Source organism: Salmo salar, chromosome ssa10 (assembly GCF_905237065.1).
Source record: "Salmo salar chromosome ssa10, Ssal_v3.1, whole genome shotgun sequence".
NCBI lineage: Eukaryota > Metazoa > Chordata > Actinopteri > Salmoniformes > Salmonidae > Salmo > Salmo salar.
The window spans coordinates 46,996,607-47,015,767 of record NC_059451.1 but is presented as its reverse complement, the minus strand read 5'-3'; the positions used below and the strand labels follow the sequence as shown (position 1 = coordinate 47,015,767).

The window sequence follows — 19,161 nt, the reverse complement described above, 5'->3', positions numbered from 1 at the left end:
ATGGCATGTTTATGTTTCTGTGTATATCAATATCACCCTAGTACAGTGCTACTCTACCTACTGACACAATATCACCCCAGTAGTGTTACTCTACCTACTGACACAATATCACCCCAGTACAGTGCTACTCTACCTACTGACACAATATCACCCCAGTACAGTGCTACTCTACCTACTGACACAATATCACCCCAGTACAGTATTAGTCTACTGATACAATACAATATCATCCCAGTACAGTACTAGTCTACTGATACAATACAATATCATCCCAGTACAGTACTAGTCTACTGATACAATACAATATCACCCCAGTACAGTACTAGTCTACTGATACAATACAATATCATCCCAGTACAGTACTAGTCTACTGATACAATACAATATCATCCCAATACAGTACTAGTCTACTGATGCAATACAATATCCTCCCAGTACAGTACTAGTGTACTGATACAATACAATATCATCCCAGTACAGTACTAGTCTACTGATACAATACAATATCACCCCAGTACAGTACTAGTCTACTGATACAATACAATATCACCCCAGTACAGTACTAGTCTACTGATACAATACAATATCCTCCCAGTACAGTACTAGTCTACTGATACAATACAATATCACCCCAGTACAGTACTAGTCTACTGATACAATACAATATCACCCCAGTACAGTACTAGTCTACTGATACAATACAATATCACCCCAGTACAGTACTAGTCTACTGATACAATACAATATCACCCCAGTACAGTACCTAGTCCGCCCACTGTTTCACCAGGCAGCAACACATGAGACTGAGATGAGCACTAGGAGTGTGAACCCAGCCTTACAGGCTAATAACAATGTAATAAGGCTAATAGGAGTTCATGACAGGAGAGAGGGAGTGACTAGAAGAGCCTCTCACGTCTCTGTCCAGGATGACTGAGGCATTATACCGCTGAACAAATAGACAAACAAACTGACAATGCCACCGAGAGAGAGACCAGGCATCGAATCATTCCCTTCCCGGGGTGGGTAATCTTTAATGGCGTTCCTTCCTTAGAAGGAAGGAAGTTGTAGCTCACTTGGCGACAAATCGCTGTTCCCTTGTCTGTTAATTAATCACACAGTTTAAGTTAAATGACTGTCATAAAACCAAAGGTAGGTTGTTAGCTAGGTAGTTAGCTAGGTAGATAGGTAGCTAGGTAGGTAGCTAGGTTGGTAGCTAGTTAGGTAGTTAGGTGGGTAGTTAGCTACGTAGCTAGGTAGGTAGCTAGTTAGGTTGCGAGGTAGGTAGTTAGCTAGGCAGTTAGCCAGCTAGCTAGGTAGTTGGGTAGGTAGCTAGTTACGTAGCTAGGTAGGTAGTTAGCTAAGTAGTTAGCTAGCTAGGTAGGTAGGTAGTTAGTTAGTTAGGTAGTTACCTAGGTAGGTAGTTAGCTAGGTAGGTAGCTAGTTAGTTAGGTAGCTAGGTATGTAGTTAGCTAGGTAGGTAGGTGGGTAGGTAAGTAGTTAGCTAGGTAGGTAGCTAGGTAATATACAGTGGTCAGTGTATGAGCTTAGGCAGCAGAAGAGCCGCTAGGCGAGCACTCCCCAGCTGACTGTAAAACCAACGCTGGGCTCTAATAGGTTATCGACGAGTGCATACGGCACACGGTGACATCACCCAGAGCCAATGAGAGGGGAGGAAGGAGAGGAAGAGAGGAGTGTTTTTTAATTTGTGCTTTGCTGATCTCAGCGGCTCCTGTCATGGAGGTAGGGAGGGGAAAAGGGATGGTGATGAATGAGTGAATGAAAAAGAGAGAGAGTGGATAAAGAGGCAGAGAAGGTGGGGAGAAGGGGTGAAGTGTGCAGTCTCTCTGTCTTCATTGGGCATACAGGGTGTGACTCTGTTCCTAGGCATCGTCCAAGCAGGGCAGGGTCTAGATATGGAGGTTCGGGAGATTTGATAAAACTACAGATCCCAGTACCTGGGTTCATTCTGAAAAACAACAGGTGGCTGTGTGTGCAAGTATGATTAGTGTATGTGTGTTTGTTTGTTTGTTTGTTTGTTTGTTTGTTTGTTTGTGTTTGTGTGTGTGTGTGTGTGTGTGTGTGTGTGTGTGTGTGTGTGTGTGTGTGTGTGTGTGTGTGTGTATATGAGTCATCCTCTCCAAAACTGTGTTCCCACTCTATGCCAGTGAAGTTGGCGGCTGGGTGACTACATCATGCACATAATCAGTGTGGTTCATATACCAGTGCTGTTACCGTACGGTGCAGCTAAAACAACGACCCGTGTGGGCATCACTGAAGCAACAGCTAAAAACGGCTAGCTGTCACCATAGCAACTCCCGTGCCATTTACCAATCTGCAGTCTGCTCGATGAGGTAATGGTTCTAGGCAGGTTTCTGTGGCTGCATGACTGGGTGAGCCTTCCGACACACACACAGACACGCACACGCACGCACACACGCACACACACACACACACACACACACACACACACACACACACACACACACACACACACACACACACACACACACACACACATATATATTTTCTCCTATTCTTTCTGTTTATCGTTTTAATTTGTTCTGTGTCTTCCTCCCACTCTTCCTCTCCCTACTGAGATCATCAGACGTGTGTGTCCTTCGCTTTGTGACAGGCAGCCCTGAACTGTCCATGTATGTATTTATGTATAAGAGCCATGTGTCAACCCATTTCTATACATGTATTTCCTCTCCCATGTCTACTCCTATGGGGACATATGACCAGTCCGTGTATGTTAGCTCGCCTTGCTCTTTCCATGCACGTAATGTACATGTAACTGCCAAAATAATGGAAACTCTTGAGTAAATGCGGGTTCTGGTGTGGGGTGCATTTTTCTGGCATGGTTCAGGTCCACTCAACCCCTTAGAGGGAAAGGTAAATGGCAGTAAATACACAGCCATTCTGAGTGATCACCTTCAACCTATGGTGAATAATTTATACCCTGATGGGAGTGGATGACAGTGCCCCCATCCACAGGGCACGAGTGGTCATTGAATGGTTTGATGAGCATGAAAAATGTTAACCATATGCCATGGCTGTCTCAGTCAGCGCCGGTGAGCACTTTCCACCACCATCAACAAAACACCAAATTATGGAATTTCTTGTGGAATAATGGTGCCACAACCCTCCAATAGAGTTCCAGACACTTGCAGAATCTATTCCAGGCATATTGAAGCTGGTGCCTCAAAGTCCTATTAAGACACTTTATGTTGGTGTTTCCTTTATTTGGGAAGTTACTTGTATGTACATAAACTCAGCAAAAAAAGAAACGTCCCTTTTTCAGGACCCTGTCTTTCAAAGATAATTCATAAAAGTCCAAACATCTTCACAGATCTTCATTGTAAAGGGTTTAAACACTATTTCCCATGCTTGTTCAATGAACCATAAACAGTTAATGAACATGCACCTGTGGAACGGTCATTAAGACACAAACAGCTTACAGACGGTAGGCAATTAAGGTCCCAGTTAGGGTTAGGACGCTAAAGAGGCCTTTCTACTGACCCTGAAAAACATCAAAAAAAGATGCCCAGGGTCCCTGCTCATCTGTGTGAACGTGCCTTAGGCATGCTGCAAGGAGGCATGAGGACTGCAGATGTGGCCAGGGCAATAAATTGCAATGTCCCTGCGCTACAGGGAGACAGGATGGACAGCTGATCGTCCTCGCAGTGGCAGACCACCTGTAACAACACCTGCACAGGATCGGTACATCCGAACATCACACCTGCGTGACAGGTACAGGATGGCAACAACAACTGCCCGAGTTACACCAGGAACGCACAATCCCTCCATCAGTGCTCAGACTGAGAGGGGCTGGACCGAGGACTTGTAGGCCTGTTGTAAGGCAGGTCCTCACCAGACATCACCGGCAACAATGTCGCCTATGGGCACAAACCCACCGTCGCTAGACCAGACAGGACTGGCAAAAAGTGCTCTTCACTGACAAGTCGCGGTTTTGTCTCAACAGGGGTGATGGTCGGATTCGCGTTTATCGTAGAAGGAATGAGCGTTACACTGAGGCCTGTACTCTGGAGCGGGATCAATTTGGAGGTGGAGGGTCCGTCATGGTCTGGTTCGGTGTGTCACAGCTTCATCGGACTGAGCTTGTTGTCATTGCAGTCAATCTCAACGCTGTGCGTTAAGGGAAGACATCCTCCTCCCTCATGTGGTACCCTCCCTGCAGGCTCATCCTGACATGACCCTCCAGCATGACAATGCCACCAGCCATACTGCTCGTTCTGTGTGTGATTTCTTGCAAGACAGGAATGTCAGTGTTCTGCCATGGCCAGCAAAGAGCCCGGATCTCAATCCCATTGAGCACGTCTGGGACCTGTTGGATTGGAGGGTGAGGGCTAGGGCCATTCCCCCCAGAAATGTCCGGGGACTTGCAGGTGCCTTGGTGGAAGAGTGGGGTAACATCTCACAGTAAGAACTGGCAAATCTGGTGCAGTCCATGAGCAGGAGATGCACTGCGGAACTTAATGCAGCTGGTGGCCACACCAGATACTGACTGGTACTTTTGATTTTGACCCCCCCTTTGTTCAGGGACACATTATTCCATTTCTGTTAGTCACATGTCTGTGGAACTTGTTCACTTTATGTCTCAGTTGTTGAATCTTGTTATGTTCATACAAATATTTACATTGCTGAAAATAAATGCAGTTGACAGTGAGAGCACGTTTATTTTTTGCTGAGTTTATGTATGCATTTCTACGTGTATTGTACATGTGTGTTGAATTCGCTAGGACCTAGAGTCCACTGTGTAAGTGTGTGTTTGTGTGTGTGTGTGTTTGCTTGTGTGAGCACCTATAACACGCTGAACAATTGTGGTTCTTCAAGGATTCATAAATAATCAGTAGAATTCAATAGAAAAACATGACTTTCTTTCAGGGAAGATTCATATCGGCTCATTGATAATAAATAATCAAACCAATATAGCTCTGAAACTGTGTAGATACAGTGTGTTATATTGTAAAGTGGAATGGAGCTGACAGCATTTTAGCAACATTAAATCTTATTTTAATCTGTTCATATACACCCCCAGGAAGAATAATACACTTTTTAAAAAACATATTCTGACAAGCGAGCACTTAGATATGGTCATTTTCACGTTTTCATAAATACCAAAAATGTTTGGGAATTTACGTATACTAAGGCATTTGTGAAAATCCTATAGCAATATAGAGTGGGAAAGCAGCCGTGCGTTTGGACAATTAATAGACACTGCAGTAAATAAAACCTAATAAAAACATCTGTCTCGTCCAGGACCAGAGTCTACGTTGACCGATGCGTCATAGCCAATCAGAGCTACAGTAGACCTTTATGCAAACAATCCATTTGCAAACAGGCCTGCCATCATTCACGTTGAACGCATTCACCAAAAGCCACAATATACACCTGAATGAATTTCTGCAAATATTTCAATACCACTTGGGAGTCCTCTTACATTTGGGAACTTTACAGTCATATTGATCAAACAACCATAAAAATGTAGACTCTCTCCTCCACATCAACAACAAAAAGATCAACAACTAATGCTAGCCAGAGAAAGATGAGCTAACATTTTTACATTTATGTCATTTAGCAGACGCTCTTATCCAGAGCGACTTACAAATTAGTGCATTCACCTTATGATATCCAGTGGAACAACCACTTTCCAATAGTACATCTATATATTTTTTTATTGGGGGGGGGGGGGGGGGTTAGAAGGATTACTTTATCCTATCCCAGGTATTCCTTAAAGAGGTGGAGTTTCAGGTGTCTCGGGAAGGTGGTGATTGACTCCGCTGTCCTGGCGTCGTGAGGGAGCTTGTTCCACCATTGGGGTGCCAGAGCAGCGAACAGTTTTGACTGGGCTGAGCGGGAACTGTGCTTCCACTGAGGTAGGGAGGCGAGCAGGCCAGAGATGGATGAACGCAGTGCCCTTCTTTGGGTGTAGGGACTGATCAGAGCCTGAAGGTACGGAGGTGCCGTTCCTCTCACAGCTCCGTAGGCAAGCAACATCTAACGAAGGAACATTAGATAAACCCTCTCAAACTTTTTCAGCTAGTTGGCCGTCAAAATTGCACTGATAAACGATGGGGAAATGTAGCCTACTCGTCCTTCTGCAGCTTGCCTGCCAACAATGCATGCTTGTCCCAACCAAGCACCCAAAGCAAATTGGCTAAAGTTGGCTAGCTTGCTAGCTAGCTACTTCCAGACACAAAGGAGAGAACAGCTTACTCTGACCCTTTTACTTGTTCTAGCAGAGCTGGTTAGGCTGTTTACATGTTATCGAGAGCGTTCGTGACTAACTATTACTTTCTTTGCCTACGTTTACTGACACCGGTCATATTCAGCGGATGTTGCGCATTCGTAAATGCATCAGTTATTCTGTGCTCTGACACACACCTGCGAGAGTGCTCTGAAATTGGAGTAGATAGAGTAGCCAGAGTGAATTTGCAAACGCAAGAGATATGCTTACTGGATAACAGTTGTTCCAGTTCATGCTAGCTAACCAAATGACACCTGCATCTCTAGCTGTGTTTAGCCACCGAAAAAATGATATGAGGGGAAAAAGTTTGTCACTCCTCCAATGACATACCATGACATCCTCCTAGCTAGGTAGCTATCTAGCTAACGTTAAAAACTGTTTTTAGCTTGCTACATAAATTGATAGGCTAGCCTATTAGCCACGTTATGACTGACTTGTGATCCTTGCCCTTGCTAGTTTGATTGTATTGTCATTCCCAACATTAGTTAAATTCGTTCGTTTTTTTGTCCAGAATATTGAGTCATTGAAACTGAAACAGTGCATCCCGAATGGAGGCAGCCAACAATGTACCAGGCCAGCTGTGATTTACAACCTGATAGCAATATTTTTTGTACTACCAAGAAATGTATTGGTGAATTATATTAATCATACATTGAACTGCATCAATCTATTCTGCCAACTATGCCTTAGTGTTCGTCATGGAATGTTGAGGCAAATATATATTTTTCAAAGCTCTTAGAACCTGCTGTGTTATGCTGTGTAATGCTGTGTAATGCTGTGTGTTATGTTATACTGTGTTATACTGTGTTATGTTATGTGTTATGTTATTCTGTGTAATGCTGTGTAATGCTATGTAATGTTATGTGTTATGCTATACTGTGTTATACTGTGTTATACTGTGTAATGTTATGTGTTATGTTATACTGTGTAATGCTGTGTAATACTATGTGTTATGTTATACTGTGTTATACTGTGTTATACTGTGTAATGCTGTGTTATACTGTGTAATGCTATGTAATATTATGTGTTATGTTATACTGTGTAATGCTGTGTAATACTATGTGTTATGTTATACTGTGTTATACTGTGATATACTGTGTAATGCTATGTAATGTTATGTGTTATGTTACACTCTGTTATACTGTGTTACACTGTGTAATGCTGTGTTATACTGTGCGTCCTCTTTAGTGTTTATAATGCTGTGGGCTGAGACAGTCCCAGTTAGAGTTCAAAGCTGAGACAGTCCCAGTTAGAGTTCAGGGCTGAGACAGTCCCAGTTAGAGTTCTGGGCTGAGACAGTCCCAGTTAGAGTTAAAGGCTGAGACAGTCCCAGTTAGAGTTCAGGGCTGAGACAGTCCCAGTTAGAGTTAAAGGCTGAGACAGTCCCAGTTAGAGTTCTGGGCTGAGACAGTCCCAGTTAGAGTTCTGGGCTGAGACAGTCCCAGTTAGAGTTCAGGGCTGAGACAGTCCCAGTTAGAGTTAAAGGCTGAGACAGTCCCAGTTAGAGTTCAGGGCTGAGACAGTCCCAGTTATAGTTGAAGGCTGAGACAGTCCCAGTTAGAGTTCTGGGCTGAGACAGTCCCAGTTAGAGTTCAAGGCTGAGACAGTCCCAGTTAGAGTTCAGGGCTGAGACAGTCTCAGTTAGAGTTCAGGGCTGAGACAGTCCCAGTTAGAGTTAAAGGCTGAGACAGTCCCAGTTAGAGTTCTGGGCTGAGACAGTCCCAGTTAGAGTTCAGGGCTGAGACAGTCCCAGTTAGAGTTCAGGGCTGAGACAGTCCCAGTTAGAGTTCTGGGCTGAGACAGTCCCAGTTAGAGTTCTGGGCTGAGACAGTCCCAGTTAGAGTTCAGGGCTGAGACAGTCCCAGTTAGAGTTCAGGGCTGAGACAGTCCCAGTTAGAGTTAAAGGCTGAGACTGTCCCAGTTAGAGTTCAAGGCTGAGACAGTCCCAGTTAGAGTTCAAGGCTGGGTTTCCCAAAAGCATCGTAGCACTAAGATCATCTTCCGTCCATTTAGTCTCAATGGAACTAAGATGAACTTAGTGCTTCGATGCTTTTGGGAAGCCCAGGCGTGTTCTATTCTGTCTGCCAAATAGTGCAGAGGCAGAGCACTCCCTTGTGGAGCCAGCCTGTACTTCAACACAAACTTTCCCAACTTTCCTTCTGCCCCAATAGACTAAGATCTCGGACTTTCAGCAGTTCTGTATGAGTCTTAGCACACCTGAGAGAAGCTGTTCTGAGTGATTCTATATGCAAGATGTATTATTGCCCAGTCTGGCTGTTAAAGACCTGACAGGCTCACACCTGTTGAGCTGACATGCTGCAATTTCAGTTTACAAATACCGTAGCTCCTCAATTTGGGATTGGAGTTGTGTCCTGACATGATAAAACACTGTTAAGATTGGAGTTGTGTCCTGACATGATAAAACACTGTTAAGATTGGAGTTGTGTCCTGACATAATAAAACATTGTTAAGATTGGAGTTGTGTCCTGACATGATAAAACACTGTTAAGATTGGAGTTGTGTCCTGACATGATAAAACATTGTTAAGATTGGAGTTGTGTCCTGACATGATAAAACACTGTTAAGATTGGAGTTGCACACAAAGTGTGAACACAGGGTTCATGTACCTGTTTCCAGAGTTGTGTTAAATGGGGTTTTATTGGGATTATGTACCTGTTTTATGTAGGGTTATATAGGGATTATGTACATGTTTTATGTAGGGTTATATATGGGATTATGTACCTGTGTTATGTAGGGGTATATAGGGATAATGTACCTGTGTTATGTAGGGTTATATAGGGATTATGTACATGTTTTATGTAGGGTTATATAGGGTTTATGTACCTGTGTTATGTATGGTTATATAGGTTTATGTACCTGTGTTAAGTAGGGTTTTCTAGGGTTATATAGGGTTTATGTACCTCTCTTATGTATGGTTAAGTAGGGTTTATGTACCTGTGTTATGTAGGGTTGTGTAGGGTTTGTGTACCTGTGTCTAGAGCCTGTCTCAGTTCTGGGGGTCCGGTGGAGGCTGGGGTGGTCCGGTACAAAGGCTCACTCTCCAACCCTAGACAAGAGCAGGGGAAAGAAATTACTGAAATAGCGTGGCGTGATAATTCCAGAATGTGTACAATATAAATTTCCAACATGATATTTCCTCTTATTTATGGAAGTGTTTACCTTGTCTCTCCAGAGCTTCTATCAACCTGTGTAGTGCCACAGGAACCTGTTCAGGCAGAGCACACACCTCTGGGGCCTCCCTTGGCCCCCCACCTGAGAGAGAGAGAGAGAGAGAGAGAGAGAGAGAGAGAGAGGGAGAACATTGTTCAGAGATATACACATAGACAATGCACACATGCGTAAATCAAGAGAAATGAGAGAAGTCAACCACATTCCCTTAGTGCTTCCCTTACTGATCCACACTCAACCACAGACCCAAACATGAATGTGTGTGTGTGAGAGAGCAAAAGAGAGAGCAAGAGAGAGAGAAAATAAAGAGAGAGAGAGAATAAAGAGAGAGAGAGGAAATAAAGAGAGCGAGAGAGAGAGAGACGTGGATGTGCATACGTAAGTGTTTGACCTGCACTGCCTCTGTGCATCTCTGTTTCTTTCAGGAGCATCATTTAAATTCCGCTCTTCTGCTCCGTGTGACAAATGCACTATCCACACACACACACCCACACCATCTTCAACTTCAACCCCCCTCCCCACTGTGTGTGTGGGTATGGTCATGTGTGTGTGTTAGCGCACCTGCTGCCTGAGTGGTCAGGATACACACACACACACACACACACACACACACACACACACACACACACACACACACACGCATGGGTAAATACCTTGTTAAATGTCAGCCAAAAGGTGAGGCCCTGGTCACACCACAGAACATACCAGCCAATCCACTGCTCCCTGCCCACTCTCTCACCACGGCCTCTACCACACCACACACACCCTATATGCTTTCTACACACGCTCAGGGGAATCTGTTGCCATTATCATCAAGAGTAAAACGGTTGTAGGAATGCTGCCTTACATTAGCATTCACTATTAGAAAGAAAGGTGCTATCTAGAATCTTTAAGGGGTTTTCAGCTGTCCCCATAGGAGATACCATTAGTGTAGGTACACGGCATTAGCATGGGAGTCATTGTATTATTGGAGTTATATGAGAGAGAGAGAGAGAGAGAGAGAGAGAGAGAGAGAGAGAGAGACAGACAGACAGACAGACAGACAGACAGACAGACAGACAGACAGACAGACAGACAGACAGACAGACAGACAGACAGACAGACAGACAGACAGACAGACAGACAGACAGACAGACAGACAGACAGACAGAAATGTTCCCTCTCTCAGCTCAGTTGTCTGTTGGCCCAGGAGTTCGCCATGGATTTTCGGACCCTGGCCGCCAGCGCGGGATGGAACGATAGGGCCCTGATCGACCACTATCGCTGCAGTTTGCGCGAAGATGTCCGTCAGGAGTTGGCCTGCAGGGACACCACCCTCACATTCGACCTGCTGGTGGCCCTGTCCATTCGGCTCGATAACCTGCTGGCCACCTGCGGACGTCCAGATCGGGTTCTGTCGGTTCCATCCCCCAGCACAGCCGCTCCGGTGCGCATGGAGCAGGGAGGTGCTGTGCGTAGGGAGACTGGAGGAGGTTCCGGCTCGTGCACCATCTGTGGCCGCAGAGGTCACACTGCCGGTCGGTGCCGGGTTGGTTCCTCTGGGGATCGAGGCAGCAGGCAGGGCACTCTGGCGTCACTCCAGGTGAGCCGGCACCCTTCTCACCCAGAGCCCTCTGTTGCACACATGTTTTTGTATGTTTATTTTCCTGAGTTTTCCCCGCATTCCCAGCATAAGGCGCTCGTCGATTCAGGCGCGGCTGGGAATTTTATAGACAGATCGTTATAGACAGATCGTTGCCCTTAGTTTAGGGATCCCCATTGTTCCCGTGGCTGTGCCCTTCCCGTTCCCGCCGTAGACAGTCGACCATTAGGGTCAGGGTTGATTAGGGAGGCCACCGCTCCTCTGGGTATGGTGACGCAGGGGGGTCAGAAGGAGAGAATCAGTCTCTTCCTCATTGACTCTCCTGTGTTTCCCGTGGTGCTAGGCCTACCCTGGTTAGCTTGTCGTGACCCCACTGTTTCTTGGCAACGGAGGGCTCTCACGGGGTGGTCGCGAGAGTGCTTGGGGAGGTGTTTAGGGGTTTCCGTTGGTGCTACTACGGTGGAAAGTCCAGACCAGGTCTCCACCGAGCGCATTCCCCCTGAATATGCCGATTTGGCTCTTGCATTCTCCAAATAGAAGGCGACTCAATTACCACCCCATCGACGAGGCGATTATGCGATAAATCTCCTGGTAGACGCTGCACTTCCCAGGAGTCACGTGTATCCCCACTCACAGGCGGAGATGACGGCTTTGGAAACATATGTCTCCGAATCCCTGCGTCAGGGGTACATTCGGTCCTCCACTTCACCCGCCTCCTCGAGTTTATTTTTTGTGAAGAAGAAAGAGGGAGGTCTGCGCCCGTGTATTGACTACCGAGACCTAAATCAGATCACGGTGAGGTACAGTTACCCGCTACCTCTTATCGCCACGGCGATTGAGTCAATGCACGGGGCGCGCTTCTTCACCAAACTAGATCTCAGGAGTGCTTACAACCTGGTGCGTATCCGGGAGGGAGACGAGTGGAAGACGGCGTTCAGTATGACCTCAGGGCATTATGAGTACCTCGTCATGCCGTACGGGTTGATGAGTGTTCCATCAGTCTTCCAAGCCTTTGTAGACGAGATTTTCAGGGACCTGCATGGGCAGGGTGTAGTGGTGTATATCGATGACATTCTGATATACTCCGTTACACGCGCCAAGCATGTGTCCCTGGTGCGCAGGGTGCTTGGTCGACTTTTGGAGCATGACCTGTAGATTAAGGTTGAGAAATGCCTGTTCTTCCAGCAGTCCGTTTCCTTCCTAGGGTACCGCATTTCCACCTCGGGGGTGGAGATGGAGAGTGACCGCATTTCAGCCGCACATAATTGGCCGACTCCCACCACGGTAAAGGAAGTGCAGCAGTTCCTAGGGTTTGCCAATTACTACCAGAGGTTTATCCGGGGTTTTGGTCAGGTAGCAGCTCCCATTACCTCACTGCTGAAAGGGGGCCTGGTACGTTTGCAGTGGTCGGCTGAGGCGGACAGGGCTTTTGGTCACCTGAGGGCTCTGTTTACCTCAGCTCCCGTGCTGGCCCATCCAGATCCCTCTTTGGCATTCATAGTGGAGGTGGACGCATCCGAGGCTGGGATAGGAGCCGTGCTCTCTCTCAGCGCTCGTGTATGCCACCGAAGCGCCGCCCCTGTGCTTTCTTCTCGAAGAAGCTCAGCCCGGCAGAGCGAAACTATGACGTGGGGGACCGGGAGCTGTTGGCTGTCGTCAAGGCTCTGAAGGCTTGGAGACATTGGCTTGAGGGGGCTAAACACCCTTTTCTCATCTGGACTGACCACTGCAATCTGGAGTACATCCGGGCAGCGAGGAGACTGAACCCTCGCCAGGCAAGGTGAGCCATGTTTTCACCCGTTTAGTTTTTTCCCTTTCCTACAGACCAGGTTCCCAAAATGTGAAGGCAGACGCACTGTCCCGACTGTATGACACAGAGGAGCGGCCCATGGATCCCACTCCCATACTCCCGGCCTCCTGCCTGGTGATGCCGGTAGTGTGGGAGCTGGACGTAGACATTGACGTAGACATGGGACGCCGCCCATATTCACCTCCAGCGGGCCGTGCTGCGCCAGAAAGCCAGCGCAGACCGTCACCGCAGTGAGGCACCGGAGTTCGCACCGGGGGAACGGGTCTGGATCTCGACCCGGAAACTGCCCCTCCGCCTGCCCTGCCGGAAGCTGGGTCCGCGGTTTGTGGGGCCATTTAAAGTCCTGAGGAGAGTGAACAAGGTTTTTATAGGTTACAGCTTTCCCCTGATTACTGTATTAACCCCTCGTTCCATGTGTCTCTCCTCAGGCCGGTGGTGGTTGGCCCGCTCCAGGAGTCTGAGGTGCGGGAGGTTCCTCCGCCCCCTCTGGACATCGACGGGGACCCGACGTCGCCGGTCTTCTAGCCATCATCAATCCACTTTTCATTTTCCATGTGTTTTGTCTTGTTTTTCCTCATAACTGGTTTCAATTCCCCCAATTACTTGTGTATTTAACCCTCTGTTCCCCCCATGTCTTTGTGTGGGATTGTTTATTGTTGTGCTTGTGCACGTTCCCCGTGTGCGCACGACGGGTTATAATTGTGCCCATTTATCTTGTTGTTCTGGATGCCATTGGTTTTGCTTAATAAATCTCCAGTTATTACAAAGTTCTGCTCTCCTGCGCCTGACTTCTCTACCGCCAATTACGCACCCCGCTTCAGAGAGAGAGAGAGAGGGTTTGGGGATGTATTTGTGACAGGTGGTCAGCTAGGTGGTCAGCTGGGTGGTTATATACACTACCGGACAAAAGTTTTAGAACACCTACTCATTCAAGGGTTTTTCTACATTTTTCTACATTGTAGAATAATAGTGAAGACATCAAAACTATGAAATAACACGAACGGAATCATGTAGTAACCAAAAAAGTGTTAAACAAATCAAAATATATTTTATATTTGAGATTCTTCAAATAGCCACCCTTTGCCTTGATGACAGCTTTGCAAATGCTTGGCATTCTCTCAACCAGCTTCAACTGGAATGCTTTTCCAACAGTCTTGAAGGAGTTCCCACATATGCTGAGCACTTGTTGGCTGCTTTGCCTTCACTCTGCGGTCCGACACATCCCAAACCATCTCAATTTAGTGAAGGTCAGGGGATTGTGGAGGCCAGGTCATCTGATGCAGCACTCCATCACTCTCCTTCTTTGTAAAATAGCCCTTACACAGCCTGGATGTGTGTTGGGTCATTGTCCTGTTGAAAAACAAATGATAGTCCCACTAAGCCCAAACCAGATGGGATGGTGTATCGCTGCAGAATGCTGTGGTAGGCATGCTGGTTAAGTGTGCTTTGAATTCTAAGTAAATCACAGACAGTGTCATCAGCAAAGCATCCCCACACCATCACACCTCCTCCTCCATGCTTAACGGTGGGAAATACACATGCGGAGATCATCTGTTCACCCACACCGCGTCTCACAAAGACACAGCGGTTGGAATCAAAAATCTTAAATTTTTCAACCAAAGGACAAATTTCCAACAGTCTAATGTCCATTGCTCGAGTTTCTTGACCCAAGCAAGTCTCTTCTTATTGGTGTCCTTTAGTAGTGGTTTCTTTGCAGCAATTCGACAATGAATGCCTGATTCACACATTCTCCTATGAACAGTTGATGTTGTGATGTCTGTTACTTGAACTCTGTGAAGCATTTATTTGGGCTGCAATTTCTGAGGCTCATAACTCTAATGAACTTATCCTATGCAGCAGAGGTAACTCTGGGTCTTCCATTCCTGTGGCGGTCCTCATGAGAGCCAGTTTCATCATAGCGCTTGATGGTTTTTGCGACTGCGCTTGAAGAAACTTTCAAAGTTCTTGACATTTTCCGCATTGACTGATCTTCATGTCTTAAAGTAATGATGGACTGTCGTTTCTCTTTGATTATTTGAGTTGTTCTTGCCATAATATGGACTTCGTCTTTTACCAAATAGGGCTATCTTCTGTATACCACCCCTACCTTGTCACAGTGGACTGAGGAAGAATGCAGAGCTGGTTTGCGCGTGACTGAGTGCGTGCCCTTCGTTGTTTTTCCTTTCTATTGAATACGCTGTTGTCCGGTTGAAATAGTATCGATTATTTAGACAATTGACAACCTGAGGATTAATTATAAACATCATTTGACATGTTTCGACGAACTTTACCGGTACTATTAGGATGTATTCGTCTGCATGTTTTAACCGCCTTTGAGCCAGTGGATTACTGAACAAAATGCGACAACAAAACAGAGTTTTTGAGATATAAAGAGGGACTTTATCGAACAAAATGAACATGTATTGTGTAGCTGGGACTCTTGTGACTGCAACCAAATGAAGCTCTTTAAAGGTAGGTGATTAATTTTATCGCTATTTCTGACTTTTGTAATTCCTTTACTTGGTTGTAAAATGTTTGTATGCTTTTGTAAGAGAGGTGCTGTCCTCAGATAATCGCATGGTATGCTTTCGCCGTAAAGCCTTTTTGAAATCTGACAAAGCGGCTGGATTAACAAGAAGTTAATATTTAAGCCGATGTATAACACTTGTATTTTTTATGAATGTTTATTATGACTATTTCTGTATTTTGAATTTGGCACTGCAATTTCACCAGATTTTGTCGAGAACTACAAAAGTTTTGCTACTTTTTTCAACAAATCAAATCAAACTTTATTTGTCACATGTGCCGAATTACCGTGAAGCTCTTAACCAACAGTGCAGTTCAAGAAGAGTTAAGAAAATATTTACCAAATAAACAAAAGTAAAAAATAATAAAAAGTAACACAATAAAATAACAATAATGAGGCAATATACAGGGGGTACCAGTATCGAGTCAGGTTAGTTGAGGTCATTTGTACATGTAAGTGACTATGCATAGATGTTAAACAGCGAGTAGCAGCAGTGTAGAAAAACAAACGGGGGGGGGGTCAATGTAAATAGTCCAGTGGCCATTTGATTAATTGTTCAGCAGTCTTATGGCTTGTGGGTAGAAGCTGTTAAGGATCCTTTTGGTCCTAGACTTGACGCTCCGGTACCTCTTGCCGTGCGGTAGCAGGTTTTCAACATTGATGCCCTGAATTTAGCAGGCGCTATCGACAAATCAGTTGACAAAAGTGATGGGCTACTTTCTGCACATGCCACAGTCGGTGTGAACCTGAGTGACGTGACACAGTGTTGGCCAAACAAGATGTAGCTACAAACAAAACGGTTCCAGTCTGCCATGAAGCATTCATCAATGTATACGGGTAAGAGTCTAGCTACATTTTCAGATATAAGTTTCTAATTTAGTCAGAAAGTCATTTTTATTACATGTTTAAGCATACTGTTAGTTAGCAAATGTTAGCTAGCTGGCTTGAAAGCTGACGTTATATGTATGATCTGTGTAGTAATATTATTCAGATACCATTTGCATTGCTAGCCTATTGTTAGCTAGCTAGAATTGAACCTAGTTTGTTAGATTTAGCTACCTGCGGATTCAGACTACAGCTATGACATTGTTTGTATTGGTAGTAGTATGAGTTGAGATTATTCCGGTTCATTGTTTAGCTAGCTAGCTACCTAGCTAGCTACATGTCTAAACAAAGGGTGTGAATGATGCTGAATGGTAGGTAGCTCTCCAGTAGGTGTAGCAAAACATTCAAGGGCCATTTTCTCAAAAGTGGGGTTACAAGTTTATCAACTTTCATAGCAGAATGACTTTCCCATTTTTCCTCAACTGCAGTGTATGAAATATAATTTTCTAGCTCTGTATCTCTACTTTTATCCAATATAAAAAACACAATTTCAAATTTTGCTACATAAGAACGAATCGAGGCAGTCGGTCACAAATACTAAAACATGCCCACATTCCACCCACCCACCACAACCTTGCTTGATTACTCCTTCATAAATCATGGATACATTTAGGAATAAATGGCCTCCTTTCTCTCTCCCCCTTCCTCCCTCCCTCCAGACAAACATACACAACTGTTTGTTATCACACACACGCATAGTCAAATTAAAACCTATGCCTGCCACCGGCTTCTTTCTTCAATACACTGGGGCTAACCACATCTGCTGCCATGGTTTCACCAGCCCACCAGAATAAAGTGGCTGTTTGTTTGTTTGTTGGTGTTCATTTGGAGGTGGGGGGCATTATAGATGTATTTGCTAATAACATAGCTAGCTGCTATCTCAGCCTAAGATGTGATGTTCAGACCCATGCCTCAATCAGACAAGCTGATTCTGGGCCGGGAACCAGCCAGTTTGATTGAAAAAAAGATAACGTAGAATAAGTCTGCCTACCCGGTATACGCGACTAGCAGTTAAAGGGTAGTTAAACAACATCTGGAATTCATATAGAAGAAGCCAAGTAGAATTGAGAGCAGCTGTGAAATTCCCACTTTTGGGAATCAATTAGGAGACAAAAGACAGAAAGAAAGAAAGAAGCATCCCAATTATGGATTAGCATATCCAGCTATCCAGCTATGCTAATGTGTGGCAGGTATTGTAGAGGTTAAAGAAGAGGAGATCCACAGCTGAACAGGTATTGTAGATGAATAAGCTGCTACCACACCAGAGTAATGGAAGCAATCTCTCTGATACAAAGGAGCAGACACACACACACACACACACACACACACACACACACACACACACACACACACACACACACACACACACACACACACACACACACACACACACACACACACACACACACACACACACACACACACACACACACACACACACACACATTATGTCTCAAAATGATGAGGGTATCGTTGGAAATTTGGCAAAAAGGTTTTAACTCACGTTTAGAAAAGATATATCGATGGGTATTAAACGAGAGAAGAGAAAATTGCCTATTTCCAGTTATTATTCCCCTTGGTCGGATATAACATTTTTGACGTTTGATTAGATGATAATGTTAACAAAGTCACCACTCCGAAAAGAAAGCAGACAGAAAAAATCTACATGTCTAATGCAATCAAGCAATTTTTTTCATTTCCCCTATTGTCAAATAAATATGCCTTAGAGTGATATACAGTGCATTCGGAAAGTATTCAGTACCCTTGACTTTTTCCACATTTTGATACATTACAGCCGTATTCGAAAATTGATTAAAAATATCAATATATATCATCAATGTACACGCTCCGTTCATCTTGGCCTCAATTCTGACTAGTCTCCCAGTCCCCACCACTGAAAAACATCCCCACAGCATGATGCTGCCACCACCATGCTTCACAGTAGGGATGGTGCCAGGTTTCCTGGTGACGCTTGGTTTCATCAGACCAGAGAATCTTGTTTTTCATGGTCTAAGATACCTTTAGGTGCCTTTTTGCAAACTCCAAGTGGGCTGTCATGTGCCTTAACTTTTTTTTAAATGAACCTTTATTTAACTAGGTAAGTCAGTAAAGAACAAATTCTTATTTACATTGACGGCCTACCGGGGAACAGTGGGTTGACTGCCTTGTTCAGGGACAGAATGACAGATTTTTACCTTGTCAACTAGGGGATTTGATCCAGCAACCTTTCGGTTACTGGCCACTAGGCTACCTGCCGGCTCCAAAACTGAGGAGTGGCTTCCGTCTGGCCGCTCTACCACAAAGGCCTGATTGGTAGAGTGCTGCAGAGACGATTGTCCTTCTGGAGGATCTCCCATCTCCACAGAGGAACTCGGAGCTCTGTCAGAGTGATCATCGGGTTCTTGGTCACCTCCCTGACCACAGTCCTTCTCCTCGATTGCTCAGTTTGGCCGGGCGGCCAGCTCTAAGAAGAGTCTTTGTGGTTCCAAACTTCTTCCATTTATTAAGAATGATGGAGGTCACTGTGTTCTTGAAGACCTTCAATAACGCAGATTTTTTTTGGTACCCTTCCCCAGATCTGTGCCTTGACTCAATCCTGTCTCGGAGCTCTACGGACAATTCCTTTGACCTCATGGCTTGGTTTTTGCTCTGACATGCGCTGTCAACTGTGGGACCTTATGTAGACAGGTGTGTGCCTTTCCAAATCATGTCCAATCATTTGAATTTACCACAGGTGGACTACAATCAAGTTGTAGAAACATCTAAAGGATGATCAATGGAAACAGGATGCACCTGAGCTCAATTTTAAGTCTCATCGCAAAGGGTCTGAATACTTTGTAAATTAGGTATTTCCGTTTTTTATTTTGAATTGATTTGCAAAAATGTAAAAAAAAAAAAAA

At 45.1% G+C, this 19,161-nt stretch overlaps 1 protein-coding gene across 1 annotated transcript in view; it reads right to left on the bottom strand.

Annotated features, from left to right (window-relative positions):
• The window catches only part of LOC106560529 (phosphatidylinositol 3-kinase regulatory subunit gamma), a 376,411-nt gene that overhangs the window by 229,251 nt on the left and 127,999 nt on the right, over window positions 1-19,161 (bottom strand). The window contains exons 3-4 of the mRNA XM_045687847.1: window positions 9,449-9,541; window positions 9,258-9,335 (exon numbers count right to left, since the gene is read on the bottom strand). Of these exons, the coding sequence (XP_045543803.1) occupies window positions 9,258-9,335; window positions 9,449-9,541 (171 nt within the window). The remainder of the gene's footprint in view (window positions 1-9,257; window positions 9,336-9,448; window positions 9,542-19,161) is intronic.